Genomic DNA, 21,450 nt, shown 5'->3' on the forward strand with positions numbered 1-21,450 from the left:
ACCGACGAAATCGCCTGCCACCGGAAGTCTCAGAGATAAACTGTATTAACACACTATTCAAATCAGACAATTTTGAAAAGCTAAGAAAAAAACAAAAAGATCAGAACACATCCTCCAGCAGTCAACACCCAGATAAGCAGGGATTAACACCAGACAAAACTGGGCTCAAAACAATACCCCAATCACGAACATCAACATTGGCAGGGCAATGTATACTGTATACCAATAGGGAATTAACTTATTTGCACCAATGATTGGGTAATGAAAATATCTGCAAGCGAACAATCAGACTCCGCATTCAACCGTAATTATATATATATATATTCTTCTACTGGATTTGTTTTAATGTTACAAGATGACTCCTTCTCATAATTCTGCTCAAAGTGCAAGTCCACCACCCTTTGTTATCTGCTTTCCATCTCATTCTTCAGGGTTATTATAAATTGAATTACAGGATCAAAAGGCCTCCTGAAAACTTTCTCATAGGTGTTTTTCAGCAGATGTCATGTGCCTATTGACACAGGAAACATGATTTAAACATAAAAGTCAACTATCAACTAAAAAAACACTACCTATAAATAATTGTCACTTTTGAAACTGCAAAATAAGAAGACAGAACGTAAAACAAAGATTCAATATATTATCTTGGCTTTCCTCTGTTGTGTTGTTGTAGCAAGGCTTCGCTGATAGCACAAATCTTCTCACCTTCAGAAAACAGGCAATAGCTTTGCTTCCCAGGAAATCATCAGTACCCAGTTACATACAGATAAAGGAAAGATGAATGAATCAAACAAACTATCCTATTGATTATTGCTGTGACTATAGGAGGTTCAGCAGGCTGCAGTTCATAATCCACATCCCCTTAAATGAGAGATGTCTCTGTAATTTAGCAGATATCTCTGTTCGTTTCTTTACTGGATACAGAATAGTTTGATTATTCAAAGGGCAGAAATCTATTGAAAGAGGCTAAAGAACTGGGGGGGGTGTGTTTCTACTCCCCACTGAGGTGTCCAATCCAATAACTTCTGAATCACCATTTAGATCACCCCAGGAAATTAGAAGAATCCAGATAACTGAAGTATGGAAGTTCCTATTTCAGTAGAAATAAGTAATTTATATCCAGGAATTTCTGCTAGGCTTTTAAAATTTCTATTTTCCATCTCATGTTCTTTAAACGTGTAAGTTACGGAACTGAGTTTAATTTTAGCCTTTATCTGTATTTCAGGATATGTAAAGAAGAAAAGACATTTTCTTCTTTACGTCTTTGTGTGGCCTATAATAATTTGAAATATCTCCGAATATCTTTCCCGAGATTCTGGTAAAGTGTGCTTCATTTGTAGTATTCCAGGGTCACCTTGTGATCTGTCTGGAGCACTGGATTCATCGGGGAGGGGGATTTTTCAACTTTAATTTGCAAGTTGCTCTATAACAGCGGTTCTCAACCTATGGGTCGCGACCCCATTTGGGGTCGATCGACCATTTCACTGGGGTCGCCAAGCAAGGCTGTCCACCATTTTTTCCCCTTTTCCAGCGGGTGCCTTACCTCCCTTGAGCTGGGCCAGCTGGTGGTCGGCCTGCTCCGTCTCTGCCGCTTGCCAGCTACGCCTCAGCCGGCGCAGGGGGCGGAACCACGCATGCGCAGTGCTCCCGGGCAGGGAAAGTCCTCGACTTACGACCGGTTGGGTAGTCCTCGACTTACGACCAGTTTAGTCCTCGACTTACGACCGGTTTAGTCCTCGACTTACGACCGGTTTAGTCCTCGACTTATGACCGGTTGGGGGGTCGCGGCATTAAAAAGGTTGAGAACCACTGCTCTATAATGTGATCTGGGCAGCTGTGTTATTTTTTTCCCCCAACATTAAATGATGCTTTTTATATTCAAACAGTTTCTTTTGTAATAAACAGTTTGTTTTCATTATCCCTTGTGAGATTTGTTTACTAAATCTAGTTGTGTCATTCTGTTGAAAGAAAAATCAGGTCCAGTTCCAAGCCGGGATTGAGATGCTGGAAGTAAAATGGAGGCTGCTTAGGAAAGAAGGTTGTTTATTGATGAGCAGAACCAGCAGCAGCATGCAGTTCTGGGACAATTGACAAAATGGGAGTTTAGAGTGGGTGGGTTTTTATACCTTCTGATTGAGATGCTACAGGGGGTTGTGCAATACAGTGAGCCTTGTGTCAGTGGTGGTCAGTTAATCCTATTACCGGTATGTCCTAAAGGTCATGTCCTTTCCTTAGAATTTGGATGGGGGAATGTAAATTCTTAATCCCATCAGCTGTGGGGGCTGAAAGTGTTTTGTGTATGAATAGATTGGCCGAGTCTTTCTGAATATCCATTCAAAATCTCCTAACGACTGTTCTTTTTGCTTGAGGCTCTTTTCATATAGCAGGAAGACTGAGGCTGCTTTCTGCCTTTGTTAAGATTTTTTTTCTCCATTTAGGGGAAATATTCTATCCTGCCTTGGAACTTCACGTCTCCAAAGAATCATGGTGCTACAGGTAGTCCTCACCGTACGACCACAACTGAGCCCCAAATTTCTGTTGCTAAGTGAGACAGTTGTTAAGTGAGCTTTGGCCCATTTTACAAACTTTCTGGCCACAGTCGTTAAGAGAATCCCTGCAGTTGTTAAGTTAGTAACACGGTTGTTAAGTGAATCTGGCTTCCCCATTGAGTTTGCTTGTAGAAGGTCGCAAAAAGGGATCACATGAACCGTCATAAATACAGGCCAGTTGCCAAGCATCCTAATCTTGATCATGTGACTATGGGGATGCTACAATGGTTGTAAGTGTGAAAAACAGCCATAAGTCACTTTTTCAGTGATGTTGTAACTTCAAACAGTCACTAAATGAACTGTTGTAAGTCAAGGACTATCTGTATTTCATGTATTCAGTGCCCTAATCTATAAAGCACATTATTTATCCTCAAAGGTTGGAATATCCTTTGATTTATCCTCAAAGGTTGGAATATAGGTGATAAAAATTGTAGTGATCTTGCTATTGTGGTCAGATCGTGGCTTGGTAATGTTTGATGCCATAGCATGTATGGAGGTGAGGGAGATAAAGCAACCTAATTAGATTATCTGCCCTCAGGGATTTAAAGAATCCAATGGAATCCCAGAGGGCTTTTCTATTAGCTATGATTACATGTTCTTGATGTTATTGTGGAATATCATGGAAGATTTGAGACCATCCATCCATTCATTCCTCAGAGTTCTCTTGGATTCTGTGAAGTCCAAATCGTTTCCTGGTTTTGGAAACATCTCTCAAATAATAGTTACGTTTATCATCCTCACCCAAATGCTTTTTTTTAAATGACGCTTTAGTTTTTTTTAAAGTAATTTATCCAGTGAAGCGTTGCTGAAAGTGAAAAGTTTGCATACTATTTTGAAGGGATGTGCTCCTACTGTTCCATCAATGGAACATTCCAGAGAAGTTCGAATCAATTTGTTCCCCCACTAGACCACACTGTGCTGGCCATTCTAGGAATACACTGATTGTTTAATGGAATTTACTGAAATGGAAACAATTAATGGTTTTCCGACAAGAAAAGGGACCAGAACACTTTTCTAAACTAGATGAATCTACTGATGAATCTACTCCAGAACTACGAGATTGGGATGGTCCAGAGGATTTTATGCGTACTTCCTTATATAGAGCCAGGCCTTTCCAATTTAAATTAACTCTGATTTTTTAAAATATCTTTTTAACAATTTCTATTTGGGGAGGGGGGGTAATCACCATAAATACCAATAAAATTAGAGATGGAATATACTGTAAATCGTAAGAATTTAAAATAATACTGTGGAATAAATAAAATTATTGCTTCAGAATACCAAAACATAAAAGACAACATTTTTCTATCTATTTGTTGTACTAAATAACTCTTGCTAAGCAAGCCGGGCACTTTGGATTTTTAAAAACTTTAAATTTAGTAAGGTGGCCTGGGATGAAAAAGGACATTGAAAGTTATATTAAAAACTGTGTGATTTGTGCCGCCATGAAAAAAAGACCAGGAAAACCCCCTGGGTTGTTGCAGCAGGTAGCAGAACTATCCTAGCCCTGGGAGGAAATTGCAATGGATTTCATTGTCGAGCTCCCTGAAAATAGCGGAAATACTGTAATTTGGACTGGCATTGACCTTTTCTCAAAACAGGCTCACTTTATAGCCTGCCCGGGTCTTCCCTCCGCTCAGAGACTGGCGAAGCTGTTTTTAAAACATATCTACCACCAAGAAGAATCATATTGGATCGAGGGGTCCAGTTCACTGCCAAATTTTGGAGGGAGTTCATGAAGCTGCTCAGATCCACCCAGGGTCTCAGCTCAGCATTTCATCCGAGTATGAATGGAGCTGCTGAATGAGCGAACGCAATGGTAGAGCAATACCTAATATGCTATGTTAACTGTCAGCAAACTAATTGGGCAGATCTCCTGCCTTTTGCTGAAGTGGCATACAACAATACTGTGCACAGCAGTACTGGACTTACTCCTCTTAAAGTATTTATAGGCAGGGAGTTCGTACCTATGCCTGAATACCCTCAGGAACCCCCCTCCTCACAAACACTAACCGACTGGGTAAACACGCTGCAGAGCACTTGGGCAAACGTCAAACATGCCTTAGCAAAAGCCACAAAGATTCAAAAGGAGCAAGCAGTCAGAGGCGATCCCCCCCAGAAACCATTTCACATAGGAGAGAAAGTCTATCTCTCAACCAAATATTTAAGATTAAACCTGCCTTGTAAAAAGCTGGGACCTAAATTTATTGGTCCTTTCCCTATTATAAAAATTATTAACCCTGTCATGGTTGAGCTAAAACTCCCATGACTATTGGGAAAAGTATATCCAGTTTTTCATTGCAGTTTGTTGAAATCAGTTATAGAATCGACAATGAGACCATTAATACCACTTTACAATGCCTTGGTAAGGCCACACTTGGAATACTGCATCCAGTTTTGGTCACCGTGATGTAAAAAAGATGCTGAGACTCTAGAAAGAGTACAGAGAAGAGCAACAAAGATGATTAGGGGAACGGCTGCTGGAATTGGGTATGTCTAGTTTAATGAAGAGAAGGACGAGGGGGGACATGATAGCAGTGTTCCAATATCTCAGGGGCTGCCATAAAGAAGAGGGAGTCAAGCTATTTTCCAAAGCGCCTGAAGGCAGGACAAGAAGCAACGGGTGGAAACTAATCAAGGAGAGAAGCAATCTAGAACGAAGGAGAAACTTCCTGACAGTGAAAACAATTAACCAGTGGAACAACCTGCCTCCAGAAGCGGTGAATGCTCCAACACAGGAAGTTTTTAAGAAGAGACTGGACAGTCATTTGTCTGAAATGGTATAGGGTTTCCTGCCTGAGCAGGGGGTTGGACTAGATGACCTTCAAGGTCCCTTCCAACATTATTATTATTATTATTATTATTATTATTGTCATTATCATTATCATAATCATCATCATCATGAAATTTCCATTCAAAATAAATATCACAAATGCTTTTCTGCATGATAATTGTTTTAATAATAATGATTTATCACATTACATTATTACATTACATTACCAATACCTCGAACTGCCCCAGGTCCCATTATATTGGAGGGTGACACCCATTATGAAATAAAACAAATTCTTGACTCCAGACTGTATAAAGGGAAATTACTTTCATTGGGTAGCATGATTTATAGCATAATAGAGAGGAGGGGAATGTTACATTTAGTTACATTGAATTTCTAGGGAAAAAATTAGAATTGGTTTTACTTTTCATTAGTCAGAACCTTGATATTTACACAATATGGTCTTTATATTCCAACAGTCTTAAAATAGCAAGATCAGTAAACATAAAATCAGCTGTTAAAGTCCTGTGTTATTTAGTTCTGCCAGTTCCCAATGGAACAAAGGTGTTTTTTTTCTTTAATTTCTTGTCAAGAGATCATTTGCACAAAACTGAAGAAATACATTACTCCACTTTGTTGCTTGCTATTCTGGCTTCAAACTCCAGAGAAATTCCATCATAATATGAAAGAATGTTGTTTTGTTCTCAGAAACAAGCTACCTGTCCCAAATTTTACAATACTGCTTCAAAATCTAGAGCGTGCTCCATAGAAAGTGTTTCCCAAATTGATTTTGCTTTTGAGTGAGACAAAGCTATCTGAATTAATAGTTTGTTTTGCTTTGTTTAATCTGAGTTGGGTGGTCAACTGCCTTTAGGCAGAGGAATTGTACTTTCACAAAGATGGGAAAATGCAAGGTGACAGGGAGCAGGAATCAGCAGCTGGTGATACCCAAACATGAACATAAGGATATTGACCACTCTCAGCCGTTCTCCCAATTCAGGCAACTTGAGGGCATTCCTTCATAATGATCCTCCAAAGTTGAAGCTGATTATAGGTAGTGCTTTATTTACAACAGTTCATTTAGGGACTATTCACAAGTTACAATGACACTGAAAAAAAATGACTTATGAGCGTTTTTCACACTTATGATCATTGCAGAATCCCCATGATCATGCGATCAAAATTCAGACGCTTGGCAACTGACTCATATTTATGATGGTTGCAGTGTCCTGGGGTCATATGATCACCCTCTTCTAGGACCTTATGACAAGCATAGTATATTCAGAAGCCAAATTCTCTTAACAACCAAGTCACAAATTTAACAACTGCAGTGATTCACTTAACAGCTGTGACAATGGAGCAAAACTCACTTAACAAATGTCTCGCTTAGCAACAGAAATTTTGGGCTCAATTGTGGTCATAAGTCATAGATTACATTCAATAGTAGTCTATTGAATACATTCAATAGTAGTCTATTGAATGTGAAAATGGCAGTTGCCGACAAGAGATCTGGTCTGGAAGTGGAGAAATACATATTCTCTACCTTATCCCAGAGAAGGCTCAGGAAGTAGAGTTGCACGGGTGTGCCATGACTTTTTTCCCTGGTTAGGATTTAAATGTGCATATCTGAATATGGGAATAAAATGCTGAGAAAGGAACCCTTGGTCAGCTCTAGCATAGCCATAGCCATACAAGAGTTGTTGGGTTTTTTTGCAGCATTATGGAAATAAGCTTGCAAGGATTTTCTCTAGCTTCTGAGTTTTTAACTTCCCAGTTAAACCTACATCTGTAGATAACAGAATAACAGAGTTGGAAGGGGCTTTAGAGGTCTTCTAGTCCAACCCCTTGCCGCTCAAGCAGAAAACTCTGTAACATTTCAGACAAATGATTGTCCAATCTCTTCTTAAAAACCTCCAGTGTTGGAGCACCCACAGGTGCTGGAGGCAAGTCGTTCCACTGATTAATTGTTCTACCTGTCAAGAAATTTCTTCTTAATTCCTCTTGGTTCTCTCCTTGATTAGTTAGTTAGTTAGTTTTCATCCATTGCTTCTTGTTCTACCTACAGATGTTTTGGAGAACAGGTTGACCCCTGCTGTTTTCTCAGATGATTCTCCATCGATTGCTAATTAGGAGTTAAGCCAAGAGTTTTCTATATCAGCTAGTAATCAGATACTCAGTTTAGTAGGTACACAGGACAGAATAAGAATTCTGTTAGTACAGTGCCCAGTATGAGATGAATCAGATTAGTTGTACTGTCCAATGACTGTCAGACCAGGACTCCTCATTTTCATGGTATCTTCCAGGATTTCCAATAGTAACACCTAGATCAGTGGTGGCGAACCTATGGCATGGGTGCCAGAGGCGGCACTCGGAGCCCTCTCTGTGGGCACACGTGCCGTTGCCCCAGCCTTGCCTCCCCCCACGACCCCCTCCAGCAGCCCTCCTGAAAGAAACTCGCCCTCGAGCGTGGCCCACACGGAGCAGCGCAGCCAAGGACATGGCAGTCAAGCAGCGTAGACAAGACTGCCCTCACACCCATCATGCAGTTGATGCTGCAAGGCGCGGGCAGAGGGTGTGGCCACCATAGCGCTGCTGGGCTGCCTGGGCGATCTGCGGCGGGCCCTGGAGGCGCTGATTGGTCCTATGGGCAGGTGGGGCAGGGGATGGGGGGCAGAGCTGGGGCAGGGCAGGGGGGTGGAGCGGGGGCGGGGCCAGTTTTTGGGCACTCGGTCTCTAAAAGGTTCGCCATCACTGACCTAGATGGTCAATCTCAAGAGAATATCAGGACAGTAGATTAGACTACCGTGTCGGAAGATGGCAATGGAAAATCTCTTCCAAACTATTGCTTCATGTGTGTCCATAAATTCCATCAAGCTTGACAAAGGAAAAAAATATCTTATTTCCACAAGAAACACATCAGTAATAATAACATAATAAACCTAAAGAATTAAATTACTCATACTAATGTATGTTTTGGTTATTATAGTTAGAAGCAATATTTTATCTGCAGACTCCCATATCTGGAAACCAGTTCCCCATTTAACATACAATGCTTCCTTGACAGCAGCCCTTATCACTTAACTTCTCCTCTTTATCTGACACATATCCTAATTCCCAGGCACTTTAAGAAGCTTTTTATAACGTTAATGTTGATGTGGTCCTCATTTGTCACTTCAACACCATTTTTTGACAACTTTAAATCATGGTTCTGATATTTCACAGGAACAAGTGGTGGGAGTCTCCTTTATTTTAAAACATTATGTTTTTACTATTTATATTTAATTACTGAAATAAAACAGTCATCCTTTGATTAATTCTGAATGCGTATAGACTTGTTACGTGGTTATTAAGACGGTGGTTAAGCTTTAATTCTTTGGAGTGTGGTCAATATATCATTTAAGAAAAATCTGATTTTTTTTATCAGTTTAGCAGATGTTCTTATGATTTTTCATATGCTACACATCAATCTTTCCCAGTATAATATGCTCCATGTGTATAAATATGATCATAATTCCAAGAATTCTAGACTCCTTTGACTGTTAATTGTTAGGAATTTTGTAAGATGGTCCCAAAACATCTATGGACCATCATGCTAAAGAAACTTCCTACTGTCAATTATGATCATAATTCTGCTTCATTGCTTGATCTCAGGTTGAAATGCTTCTAGCCTAATTTTCTAAAACAATGATAAATATAAATCTTAATACATGTTAGACTTACTAAAATCATTTTTTCATTTGTGCCAGAAAGCATAAATACATATCAAAGTTATGAGATGTAAGAATGGGATTGTCTGTGATATACATTCTCCAACGTTCGATTCTATCAGTCACAGTTAACTATTCGCATTCTGAATATTATAATCAATTAGCAGATAAATCATAATATCAAATCAGACATAAAATATTTTATCAACTAGTTTTTTAAAAGTTATAAAATATCCCAACTTTTTTGCACATGAGATTTAGAAGAAAAAATATGTTCAGGTCAAATTTGCTTAATCTTTAATATTTCATTTTCTAATTCAAATTCTGGTATCTGAAGAGTACGGTATCCACACATTTTTAAACAATGAAATTCATTTAAAAAAAAATAGGTTACTGTATTTATAAAAGAATTAACTTTGTCTGGCCAGTAAGAAAAGTTGAAATTTGCTGATTTCTGTACTGGAGCATAAAAATTGTGAAGGAGGAGATGGCAGATAAGACTCCAACCTTTCTTTTGCTCCATTGCTTCAATCTTAAATACCATATTTTACAGACCTGAGAGGAGCCATAGAGGAAGAAGGATACAAAACGAAGGAAGGAAATAGACCAGTGATGGCAAACCTTTTAGAGACAGAATGCCCAAACTGCAACCCAAAACCCACTTATGCATCATTGGGTGCCAGGTGAGTGTGGCCCATTGGGTGGGCGTGGCTGCAGTGGTAACAGCAGACTGGGTGGGACTAAAAAGTTCAATCAATTCCAACTTTGCAAGATCTTTTTTTTCCTGCAAGAAGTTGAAATTGACTGATTGATTGAACCTTTTTTTTTTGTACATGGCAGCGGAGGCCTAAAGCGAAAAGGTTTTATAAAACCCAGCTGAAGGCCTAGGACTAGGGTGACGGCACGCATGCCCACAGAGAGGGCTCTGAGTGCCGCCTCTGGCACCTGTACCATAGGTTCGCCACCACTGAAATAGATGGTGTTACTGCTGCTACACCAACTCTTCCTCGGTTGTCACTTCAAATTTAGCTATTGTTCTGTCAGTGGTGGCCCCTTCTTCTTCTCCTCAATCAGAGAGATATTTTTTTGCTACGACTGAAATGAGATGAGACCCCATGGGGCTTAAACTCTTTGCTGTTGCAGCAGAAACAAGACATGTGTGTGTGCGCGTGTTTCTCTCCCGCCTGCCAATAATAATAATAATAATAATAATAATAATAATAATAATAATAATAATAATAATAATAATAATAATAATAATAATAATAAAAAAGTTGGAAGAGACCTTGGAGATCATCTAGTCCAACCCCCTGCTCAGGCAGGAAACCCTATACCATTTTGGACAAATGGATGTCGTCAGAGAAGAATTTTTGAAGGTCACAACCTCGTAAGTGGCGAAGACCTCCGTCCAACAAGGTGACCAATTAACAAGATTGACAGTCCTTCAAAGAGGAATCAAGATCCAACGAAGAGAGGAACTAATCAAAGGTGGGTAACGAAGAACAGGACGGAAGTCCGCGAAACCTCTTATCGAACTGAGGGAGAAGAAAGTGGCAGCCCCTGAGATATTGGAACATTGCTATCATGTCCCCCCTCGTCCCTCTCTTCATTAAACTAGACATAATTCCAGCAACTGTTCCTTATATGTTTTAGCCTCCAGTCCCCTAATCATCTTTGTTGCTCTTCTCTCTGCTCTTTCTAGAATTTTCACAGCTTGGAGCCCAGAGAGTTTTAACTCTGTCACTTTTTTTTTTAATCTAAACGAACATGTTTAATGACTGATGACTGACTCACCCACATCAGTGAGTCTGAAACACAAAGGCTGCTTGCTAGGAGAGACAAGAATTGGTGTTCTGGTAGGATATCGTCCCAAGATAGAGAAAGAAGAAGTCACAATTTACGAACATTTAAAAAAAAATCTGATCTCCACATGACAAATATGCAACAATCCCAAATCTACACACCGGGAAGTTAGCTCCAGTGAATTCAGATGGACAACTCTGGATAATATCCAAATACACTGGTGCCTTCGTACTCATCATTAATTGGTTCTGGGAGGCACGATGAATACCAAAAACAATGAATACCAAACAAATTTTCCCCAAAAGGAATAATGTAGTGAGTCACAAGAGAGCTGACACCGACAGGTTCTAGCTTGTGCATTCATTGAGTACCAAACAAACGATGAATACCAGGACAAAATCTTCACTGTAAGTACAATTGTCATGGTTCCGACTAATGAAACACTTTAAAGAACTTCCAGGCATTTTATCCTAAAAAAGTCTTTGTATTATGTGACAAAATGTCGGCACAGGCATGATGAAATTGTACTTAATTTCTCTGTGCAATCATGGGGATTGCACTGAGGAACATTCCATTAATCATATAAAAACGAATAATTGCATAAAGATGTTGTTTGTCATTCGGTGCTAATTGTGTGGCAAACGAGCAAGTATTTTTCACTTTGAGATTCACTAATAACATATAGAACACAACTTGCTGCAACCTTTGCTTCCATGACAGTGGTAGATGTTCTTAATATGAGTATCCCAGAATGCTCCAGAATAGCAGAAGAGAACTATGGCTTTCTGAACTGTTGCTGTCTATTCCATAGATAATACACTGGGGCTTGTTCAAAATAATGCATGGTGTGTATTCCCAAAATTTCTTAACATTTGCTTCTTCATTGAAGCAAATGTCAAGAAATTTGACATGAGGAAGGGCAGGCAAGCATAGCTATTAGGAGGAACCAGACTTTGTTATCAAAGATGAGACAGAATCATACCTTGCTGCGGCTAATTCTACAAGAGTAGACTCTGTACTCATGTGGTGGTTTGATTGGCCCAAAAGAGCACCAACACTACTAGATTAAAAGCACCAACACTACTAGATTAAAAGCCAAACAGCTGAGGAGTGGAGAAAGGCGGGTTACATGAAAAACTCCGTATGGGAGATGGTCTATTCAGGAGCAGAATACAGGCAGTCCTCAACTTATGACCAAAATTAAGCCCAAAATTTCTATTGCTGAGTAAGACATATGTTAAATGAATTTTGCCCCATTTCACAATTTTTCTTGCCACAGTTGTTACGTGAATCACAGCAGTTGTTAAATTAGTAACACGTTTGTTAAGTGAATTTGGCTTTCCCAATGAATTTGCAAAAGGTGATCACATGACCCTGGGATATACTGCAACCGTCATCAATCAGTTGCCAAGCATCTGAAATTTTTTTATCTATTTTTATTAATTTATTTATTCCAGGGGTCCCCAACCCCCGGTCCATGGACTGGTACTGGGCCGTGGGCATGCCAACAACCGGTTCGCACAAACAAGCAAAGCCCCATATGTGAGATGCAGGCAGCACACAAAACCTTTCTCCACGGAACCGGTTCCTGGTGTCCAAAAGGTTGGGGACCTCTGATCTATTCTATTAATTTATCTATTTCTATTTCTATTTCTATTTCTATTTCTATTTCTATTTCTATTTCTATTTCTATTTCTATTTCTATTCTACTCTACTCTACTCTACTCTACTCTACTCTACTCTACTCTACTCTACTCTACTCTACTCCACTCCACTCCATCTTCTCTGCTTTTCCAGAAGCCTAGTCACTTTGCTGGGGCCTGATAATGCATTATGCTTTGCCACTGTACTTCAAACTTGGACCACACTACGACAAAGATAGAAATTGCCTATCAATTCTACTCCCGGCATGTGGCCTTGTATTTATTTTTATTCTGAACTCTTTTGCTGAACTTGGCAGGCCAAGAAATCCTGTGATTAGCACTAATGTAAGAATGTGAACACTCTGAAGTGTACCTATTAAAAGGTACAATAGTTCCACCCAACTATAAAACAACTAATTCAGATAGGAAATAATTCACTTATGCTGAAGGCAAGGGTGGGGTTTCAATAAAACTTTCTCAAAATGCTACATAATTCATTTTGTTTTTAAATTAAATGGGGATTTGTGCCAAAATCACAACCCATAATCCCTAATAAGATTAGTCAATGAACTTGCTTTATTCAGGATAGTATAATACGACAAATAGGTTTTTTCCTTAACAAACATATTATATATACTCCTTGCAGCTATTTTTTTCTGATAATCTTCTGGTATACAGTCTTTTTTCCTCTCAGAGGTTGTAAAGCTGAACACCTACTGCACTTGTCATAATTAAGTATGCTATATCTGCTGTAACCATCTTTAATCACTAACTAGCTTTGTTTACCTGTTCTCACCATCTCTGATGCACTGAGGAAGAGCGAGGCTACATCCAAACAGCATAATGTGTTGATAACAGCCGAGGCGGTTGAGATAACCAAAGAACTTGAGAAATTTTTCCATTTCAATGCTCCTCACAATGGAAAGAACTGATCTTAAAGTAGTCTGGTTATATGGCAGCATTTCACACTGGGTGTAATTGATGTTTATGCACAAACCTGCAAAATAAGAACGTATTTGTGACAGAGACTAACAGCAAGAGTTTACCAGAAGTGAAAAGTCACTAGAAGGTTCAAAATATAGGAAGCAGCCATCTTAACAACTATGTTATTTTATTACCTGATGCTATCCTTTCCCCTTCGAAAGGGGGGCTACTCCCCCTTTCCCCTCGTACTGCAAAATCTAGATGACCTCCAAGGTCCCTTCCAACTTTATTACTATTATTATTATTATTATTATTATTATTATTATTATTATTATTATTATTATTATTAAAACTTAACCAAAAAATCATTTCTTGTACAAGTCTATCAATATCCACTCAGAAAATAAAGTCCTGTTAAAGTTCATTGTCCCAAATAAGGTATAAAAGATTGCGGTTTTAGTTTAACTAGAAACATTTGATACTTGCAAGAGTACTTTTTAAACCTTATATAGAGTGAGGTCTTTTAAACATACTACTAATTTTTATATCTATTCCTCCTCCTCCTCCTCCCCCCAACCTTCCATTTATACTCAACTTTGCAAGTAGTTTTCTTAATAGACTGCTTTATGATTGTTTTGCATTAACAAATGGATAACATTTATTTCAACCATGTTGTCTATTGAGGTATTTAGATGTTTAAGTTAATATTTTATGTGTAACAAGCTTTAAAGCAGGGGTGTCAAACTCAATTTCATTGAGGGCCGCATCAGCATTGCGGTTGCCCTCGGAGGGGCCGGGGGTGTGTGGCCAGGATGGGTGCGGCCTACTGAGTGGGCGTGGATGGAGTGGGTGTGACCTACTTGGTGGGCATGGCCAGCTCTACATCGTTCGCGTCAATGGTGCTTGTGGAGGCCTGGGCAGGAGTGGGACAGATCTGAGGGTCTCTGGCAGAAGAGGGTGGGACCGGGGCAAGCGCCAAGGCATGGTCCATTTCTTCATTCCTCACAAAGGGTGACATCTCCCCAGCATGCACCCAGAGGGTGGGGCCGACACGGCAGAGGCTGGTTCCTCGCTGTTTCCAGACGGCCTGTGTGGAGCTAAGACTGAATGCGTTTCAGCATAGATGGCCACCACAAAATTGTACATTGGCTCCCTCCCGGCCGGCCTGGGCCTGGGCCAAGGCAGCAGGGGTCGTTCCTTCACTGTTTCCAGGATGGCTTCGCGGGCCACATGAAACCACTTCGCGGGCCGCATCCGGCCCCCGGGCCTTGTGTTTGACATGTCTGGTATAGGGTATCCTGTCTGAGCAGGTGGTTAGACTAAAAGGCCAAGGTCCCTTATAACTGTTCTGTTCTGTTCCATTCCAATTTACCACAAATCTGTAGAATTGTTATTGCTCTGTTGTCCTTCTTCCTTAATAAGGGAAAAGATATCTAATGCACATCTAGCCACAATATTGGAAATTAACCCTTATAGACACAGGCAAACATTAAGGTAATAAAACTCAACAGCTGTAATTTGAGTTTCTAAAGGTAATCATCTAAAATCTGATTCTATAAATATAATGAACGATGGGGTCATATTCAATATATGTTATCACATCTCTTTATGTATTGTTTTAATGTGATAATGTTACTTAAGGAATGTATTTTGCAACGTACTTTATATTTATATTTATATGCCCGGAATAGTTTCAGACATGTAGTTTGTTATTATTAAGTGAGAATTTTAGTTTTATCTTTTTCTTGTCAATAAACTACCTAGACAAATTGTGTCTGCTCATATTTGAATCATTGCAGTGAATATATTTCCACCAGATGTTTATCTTGTTGGATGAAAGAAAATTTTAAAAAACAAAATACGTGAATATAATATTTCTCGTACATGAAAAATAAAGTCTGCAGAAGGAAACTGTTTGACACAGTGTGAGTTCATAACTCAATTTAATCAAACCAATATCCAGTATAAAAGTTCAAGAGCAAAACTGAGGTAAACTTTCCCCCTAGGACTTCTTTGATCCCAGTTGGAGCAAAAGGAAATAGAAATGTTCCAAATGGGAAAAAAATATTGCCCTGGGATCTATTATTTTGTTTAATTTGGTGCCAAAAGAAGATAACTATTTTCAAAGTAGCTAGGCCTTTCATCCAAGAACAAAATAATCATTTACTATAAATGCATTATTTATGGACCATTCTGAATACCTATAGTAGTCTTAGTAGCTACTCCTGCAAATGCTTTCTCATTTGTAAGCATTTTCTAGTTCTACAACCTCCCAGTTGCCACAAGTAACGTGACACTTCTAGGCGTTACAAAATTTCCAGCCAAGTGATCTGTACGTATTTGATGATCTTAATTTTTTTGCATATTACTAAATAAATTATTAAGTGGCATAACACATCTTATGTATGCTTAGAGGCTCTGCTAAACACTATTTCCTTATTCCAGGATTAGAATTGTCAATATAGCTAATTATTAGAAATGCACATTAGCAGGTATGATGATGACCTTCAGAATTATCATGTTACATTGACTAAGATGAAATTTGTATGCACTTTTACTTATCCCTGTAGCTATTATCTGCACAATTCAACGCAAACTCAGTTATAAACTGAGTGTCCCATTGCATTCAGTGAGATTTATCCCTTAAGGCAGGGGTCTTCAAACTTGGCCCTTTTATGACTTGTGGACTTCAACTCCCAGAATTCCTCAGCCAGCGTGGCTGGCTGAGGAATTCTAGGAGTTGAAGTCCACAAGTCATAAAAGGGCCAAGTTTGAAGACCCCTGCCTTAAGGTTTGGACTCTTTATCTCAACTGAAGATAGCAGGATGGGGACTGGGAGATGAATAAGCCTGGGAGGGTTAATCGTCACTTCCTTGACGGAAAGTTGGATTCCACCAGCACTAAAAGGGCCACTATGTGCCAACTTCTCAAGAATCTATGGCTGCTATCATGGAAGAATTATACCAGAAATTGGATGAAGGGAATGTGACCGTACTTCTCTTACGCACTTATTCTATATCATCTATTTCATGTGCCTTGAGCACCAATCACTGCTTTTCTTCTTCCAGAAGATAAAATCCTTTATTTTACATTCCAAGTTACCAAAGGAATTACAATACTGCAAACATAAGAGCTGTTCTACACCCATAAAAAACATCTTGAAGTAATACAGAGAGCCATTTCAGAAGGTTTTGGGAAATTCTCATTAATTGTCTCTCTCCAATTTTGCTACTTTATAAAATCTCTCATAAAGACAGGAGCTCTGCAGAGAGAAAGGGTTGAAGAAGAGAGTTAAGTAACAAATTTATTCTTCTACTCAACAATGCGTCAACAATTTTTTTTTTGCTCAATTTCATGCCATTATGAATAAAATGTTGGAAATGTTTTTTTTAAAAACCTGTAACTTCATACAGCGATAAAGAATGATAATTGTTTAATTGTCTACGCATGTAACTCAATGGAATGCCAAGCATATTATATGTAAAACTGAACTTACACATGATTGAATCGGCAGGCATTAGCAAAACAACATGTAAGAATTATTTCCCATAATGAGTTTGCAGCCAGATACAAACTTATTAGGTTAATTTGGGGGGGGGTGAGGTGATCAAACAGAAAAACATGTTTTAAGCCCGTCTTGTTGAATAAGCCAGAGAAGGCTGGGGTCATACACTGCAGTAAGTCACACACTATAGTACCCAAACCGCAATAGTTTATTTTGCATAACACATTAAGTCCAAAACAAAAATACCTCCTTATGTTTTAAATTAGAACCACATGTGAACTCAGTCGACTGTACATCTTAAAAATGAAAACAGTGTTAGATAAAATAAACAGCTTTGTGGTCTGGGCATCCTTATGTATTGTTTCTCGTCAACAAGTTTGATGGTACATGCAGACCCAACAACACTAACCAGCAATCAGAACATATGATGAACACATGATGAAAACTCCTTATCTGCACAACACATGGACAGACTTAACCGTTGTTTCAAGAGTACGCATCCTAGCCAAGCTAACTCCAAAATGTTAGAGAATTCCTGGAAGGCTGGCACTCAGGCGTATCAGCCATAAACAGGCACCCAGAAATAAATAACATACCATTCAGAAGAGACCATCAAAAGGCCACAACACCTCCTGATCAGCAATCAAATGCCCAGATAAGTAGAGATTAACACCAAGCAGTAAACAATATGAAATGTCTGCAAGGGAGAGCCCCCAAGGACCTCTCCTCTTCAACCCTGTGCTACAAATATTCTTTTGGGACCATTTGAAATTACAACAGACCAGTGGTGGGATTCAGCCGTTTCGCACCACTTCGGCAGAACCGGTAGCTAATTTTTTGTCGCCCAGGCCCAGAACGGACATCCGGAAGCGGCATCCACACAGAGAACCGGTTGTTCACATGTTTGAATCCCACCACTGCAACAAACCCTCCTCATAGCTACAGCCCAGTTTCCTGGTTACAACAGCCATACATACAGTCTATGTCAGGGGTAGGCAACCTCGGCTCTTTTATGACTCGTGGACTTCAACTCCCAGAATTCCTGAGCCAGCATGGCTCAGCTTGGAAACCTCTCCCTTTCCCCTCAGCGTGGCTGGCTCAGGAATTCTGGGAGGTGAAGTCCATGAGTCATAAAAGAGCCAAGGTTGCCTACCCTTGATCTATGTCATGTGCCATCATGTGAGGGCATTTTGGGCATTGGACAACTGGCTCACCTTTACAGCCGTTTGAAGTGTCCTGTAGTCACATGACCATGATTTTTTTATTTTTTATTTTTTTTTGCCAGTTACCATTTATGTCTGGTTTCTGTCAACAGAATACTTATTTGAGAAAATGGATTCACTTAATCACTACTGCATTCACTTAACTATCGTAAACCCCCCCCCAAAATAGCTACTTCAAATCCAGTCACATAATGCCTCAACTTACATCCGCAAAGACTTACAACCATAATTCCAGATCCAATTTGAATTGTAAATTGAGGATTATCTGCTCAAGGTTTCTAGTTGGGCAACGGAGCTCAGAGTTTGTACATCCTGCCAGCTTTTGATCAGTTACAGCATTTTCAACACTATAAAATTTGATACATCCATTTCCCAGTTCCTTCTGTTGTCTGTGTTGCTTTGCAGAATGTCTGGTTCTCTGTTACTGCTGTTGAACCGTACTAAGAAATGCTATACAAAGGAATCAAAATAGCAAGGACAATTTCTTTAATGATATTTCCCAAAATAAAGTACTGTGTTTTATTCCGGGGTTTTTTTAATTCTTTTTGACTGTTTCCAGAGCTGTTCTCAAAATTCATTTATGAATGTATAAACACAAATATGAAAACATGCCCTAGTCTTATGCTAAAATGAAGGAAGTAGACTACTAGAAGAAAATTGCTATTTCAAATGTACTTACATATGCTAAGGTTCAGTTTAAAACAATATAGCTTGTTTCAATTAGGGTTAAATGCTATAAATAAATGCTAGTGTTAAATGCTATACAAAACAACCAGCCATCACTCTACTAAACAACCAGTTCCCACAATATTACCTACTAGGGCTGTATTACTATTATCTTTCTCATATTTCCTATTACTATTTCCTTATCTTCTTATGACTAAAACTTTGTTGCTTGTATCTTACAATGTATATTGTTTTGTTTAGTATCTAGTATGATTTATGTTGATTGCTTATTTAGTATCCTATGACTGAGCGTTGTATCTTATGATTTATGATGAATGTATTTTATGATTATAATCATGATTTATCACTTGTTGCTTGCAAGTACATTGAGAGCTTATGCACCGCAGACAAATTCCTTGGCCAATCATACTTGGCCAATAAAAGAATTCTAATTCTAATTAGAGTTAAATGAGACTCATTATTTTGGGACTGCGGCCAATGAAGTCTGTCCCTTCAAGAAACAGACAGTTTTAATAAGTGAAGCAGCTGCACTCTGCAAGCACAACTTGTTTAATGTACTTTAACAAGCTTAGAGGTACTTTCTAAGTGACAGCATACCTCTGCTGTTGACTTTTCCAGAAATGAACAGCTTAGTCTGCTGTTGCCCTGGTTGGGATCTGCAATAGCTCACCTTTGCTTGTGTAAGCATGTTCCCAATAACCACTCAGGCATCGGACTGTGAGGGACGCAACATTAGTAAATAGCTTTTATCTAATTCAAATGAGGAATGGGATGCTATGGAAACCACCTTTGTTAAGTACAGGTAGTCCTCAACTTACGACCACAATTGAGCCCAGAATTTATGTGGCTAAGTGAGACAGTGGTTAAGTGAGCTTTGTCCCATTTTACGACCTTTCTTGCCACATCTGTTAAGTCAGGGGTGTCAAGCTCAATTTCTTTGAGGGCCGCATCAGCATTGCGGTTGCCCTTGGGGGGGCGGGGGTGTGTGGCCAGGGTGGGTGTAGCCTACTGGGTGGCGTGGATGGGGTGGGTGTGGCCTACTGGGTGCGTGTGTTTTCGGTAGGCAGCGGGGCACTCTCCTCACAGTGCCGAGAGGTTGAGCCGGGCAGTGCGAAGCTCATCAACTTTGCACCTTGCTGCCTGCTGAAACTGGGCAGGCTGGGGGCTAGGCAGCATTGCACTTCTCATCAGATTCGCGCCACCCAGCTCAACTCTTGGCGCTGTAAGGAGAGTGCCCCGCTGCCTGCTGAAACCGGGCAGGCTGGGAGCTGGGCTGCCTCACATTTCTTTCTGGATTTGCGCCGCCCGGCTCAGCCTCTCGGTGCTGTGAGGAGAGCGCCCCGCTGCCTGCCAAAACCCCTCCCCCAGAGCCCATCAAGCCGGATATGTGAAGTAGGCAAGGGCCATTTGCTGGCCACTTCCAGGCGATGGTGCATTTCTTCATTCCTCACAGCATGCACCCCCCCCAGCATGCACCCAGGGGGTGGGGCTGACGCGGCAGGGGCTGGTTCCTCAGTTTCCAGACAGCCTAGTGGAGCTAAGACTGAATGTGTTTCAACATAGATGGCCACCACAAAATTGTACATTGGCTCCCGATCCCCAGGCAGCGGGGGATATTCCCTCACTGTTTCCAGGATGGCTTCGCGGGCCACATGAAACCACTTCGCGGGCTGCATCCGGCCCCCGGGCCTTGTGTTTGACATGTCTGTGTTAAGTGAATCGCTGCAGTGGTTAAATTAACCGCATGATTGTTAAGTGAATATGGCTTCCCTGTGGACTTTGCTTGTCAGAGGGTCGTAAAAGGGGATCACATGACCCCCGGGACACTTCAACCTTCCTAAGTATGAACCACTTGCCAAGCATCCGAATGTAAATCATAGGACCGTGGGGATGCTGCAACGGTCATAAGTGTGAAAAACGGTCGTAAATCCCTTTTTAGTGCTGTTGTAACTTTGAACGATCACTAAATGAACTGTGGTAAGTCGAGGATTACCTGTAATAGTTCCTGCAAGTATAAGAATGTTTCCAATCATCGTATCACCTTTCTGTGCCCTAATTAAGAATCCATATTAATATAAACTTACCTTTTTTAAAACCCACGTCTTGCACAGCGGGCGATATCGTAGGTTTCACTGCAGGCTCAGAAAACGTTTCGTTCATGACTTTGATGGATGGGTCAGTGGACCCCAGTTCCTCTTCTACTGCCTCCTCTGCCACTGACCAGTTTTTATGGGGAGCTTTGGTCAAAATCCTTTCATCTGTAATATTTGTTTTCACTGCTGGAGTTTCAGAGGCAACCGGAGAGGTTCCCCTAAGTATACTGATGTTTGGGTGCATCTGGTTGACATGAAAAGATTGGTTTGTTTTCCAAGAGGTCAGCTCTATTTCGTTGTCCACTGAAGGAACAACTGCATCACTCGCATTCATGCTAGGAAAATGAATGTCGGTGCCAAGTAAGTCACTTCCATTTGAATGAACGCACTTTTTTCCCAACACACCTGCATTGGAAAATAAAATAAAACATAATTATTATTTTTTTCAACCAACATGCTGTCTGGATTTAAAAACGCTAATACATATTCAGTTCCTAATCCTTCATTCTTTCCTTTAGCAATTGATAGACTAAATCCCAAGTA

General features: G+C 40.1%; 1 protein-coding gene across 1 annotated transcript in view; it reads right to left on the bottom strand.

The window, feature by feature from the left end:
- Window positions 1-21,241, bottom strand: part of CORIN (corin, serine peptidase) — an 85,831-nt gene extending 64,590 nt beyond the window's left edge. Inside the window, 2 exon segments of the mRNA XM_029285094.1 lie at window positions 13,262-13,472; window positions 20,899-21,241. Coding sequence (XP_029140927.1) covers window positions 13,262-13,472; window positions 20,899-21,241 — 554 coding nt within the window.
- Window positions 21,242-21,450: the final 209 nt, after the last annotated feature.

This window comes from Protobothrops mucrosquamatus, unplaced genomic scaffold (assembly GCF_001527695.2).
Source record: "Protobothrops mucrosquamatus isolate PMUCROS unplaced genomic scaffold, P.Mucros_1.0 scaffold1268, whole genome shotgun sequence".
Taxonomy (NCBI): domain Eukaryota; kingdom Metazoa; phylum Chordata; class Lepidosauria; order Squamata; family Viperidae; genus Protobothrops; species Protobothrops mucrosquamatus.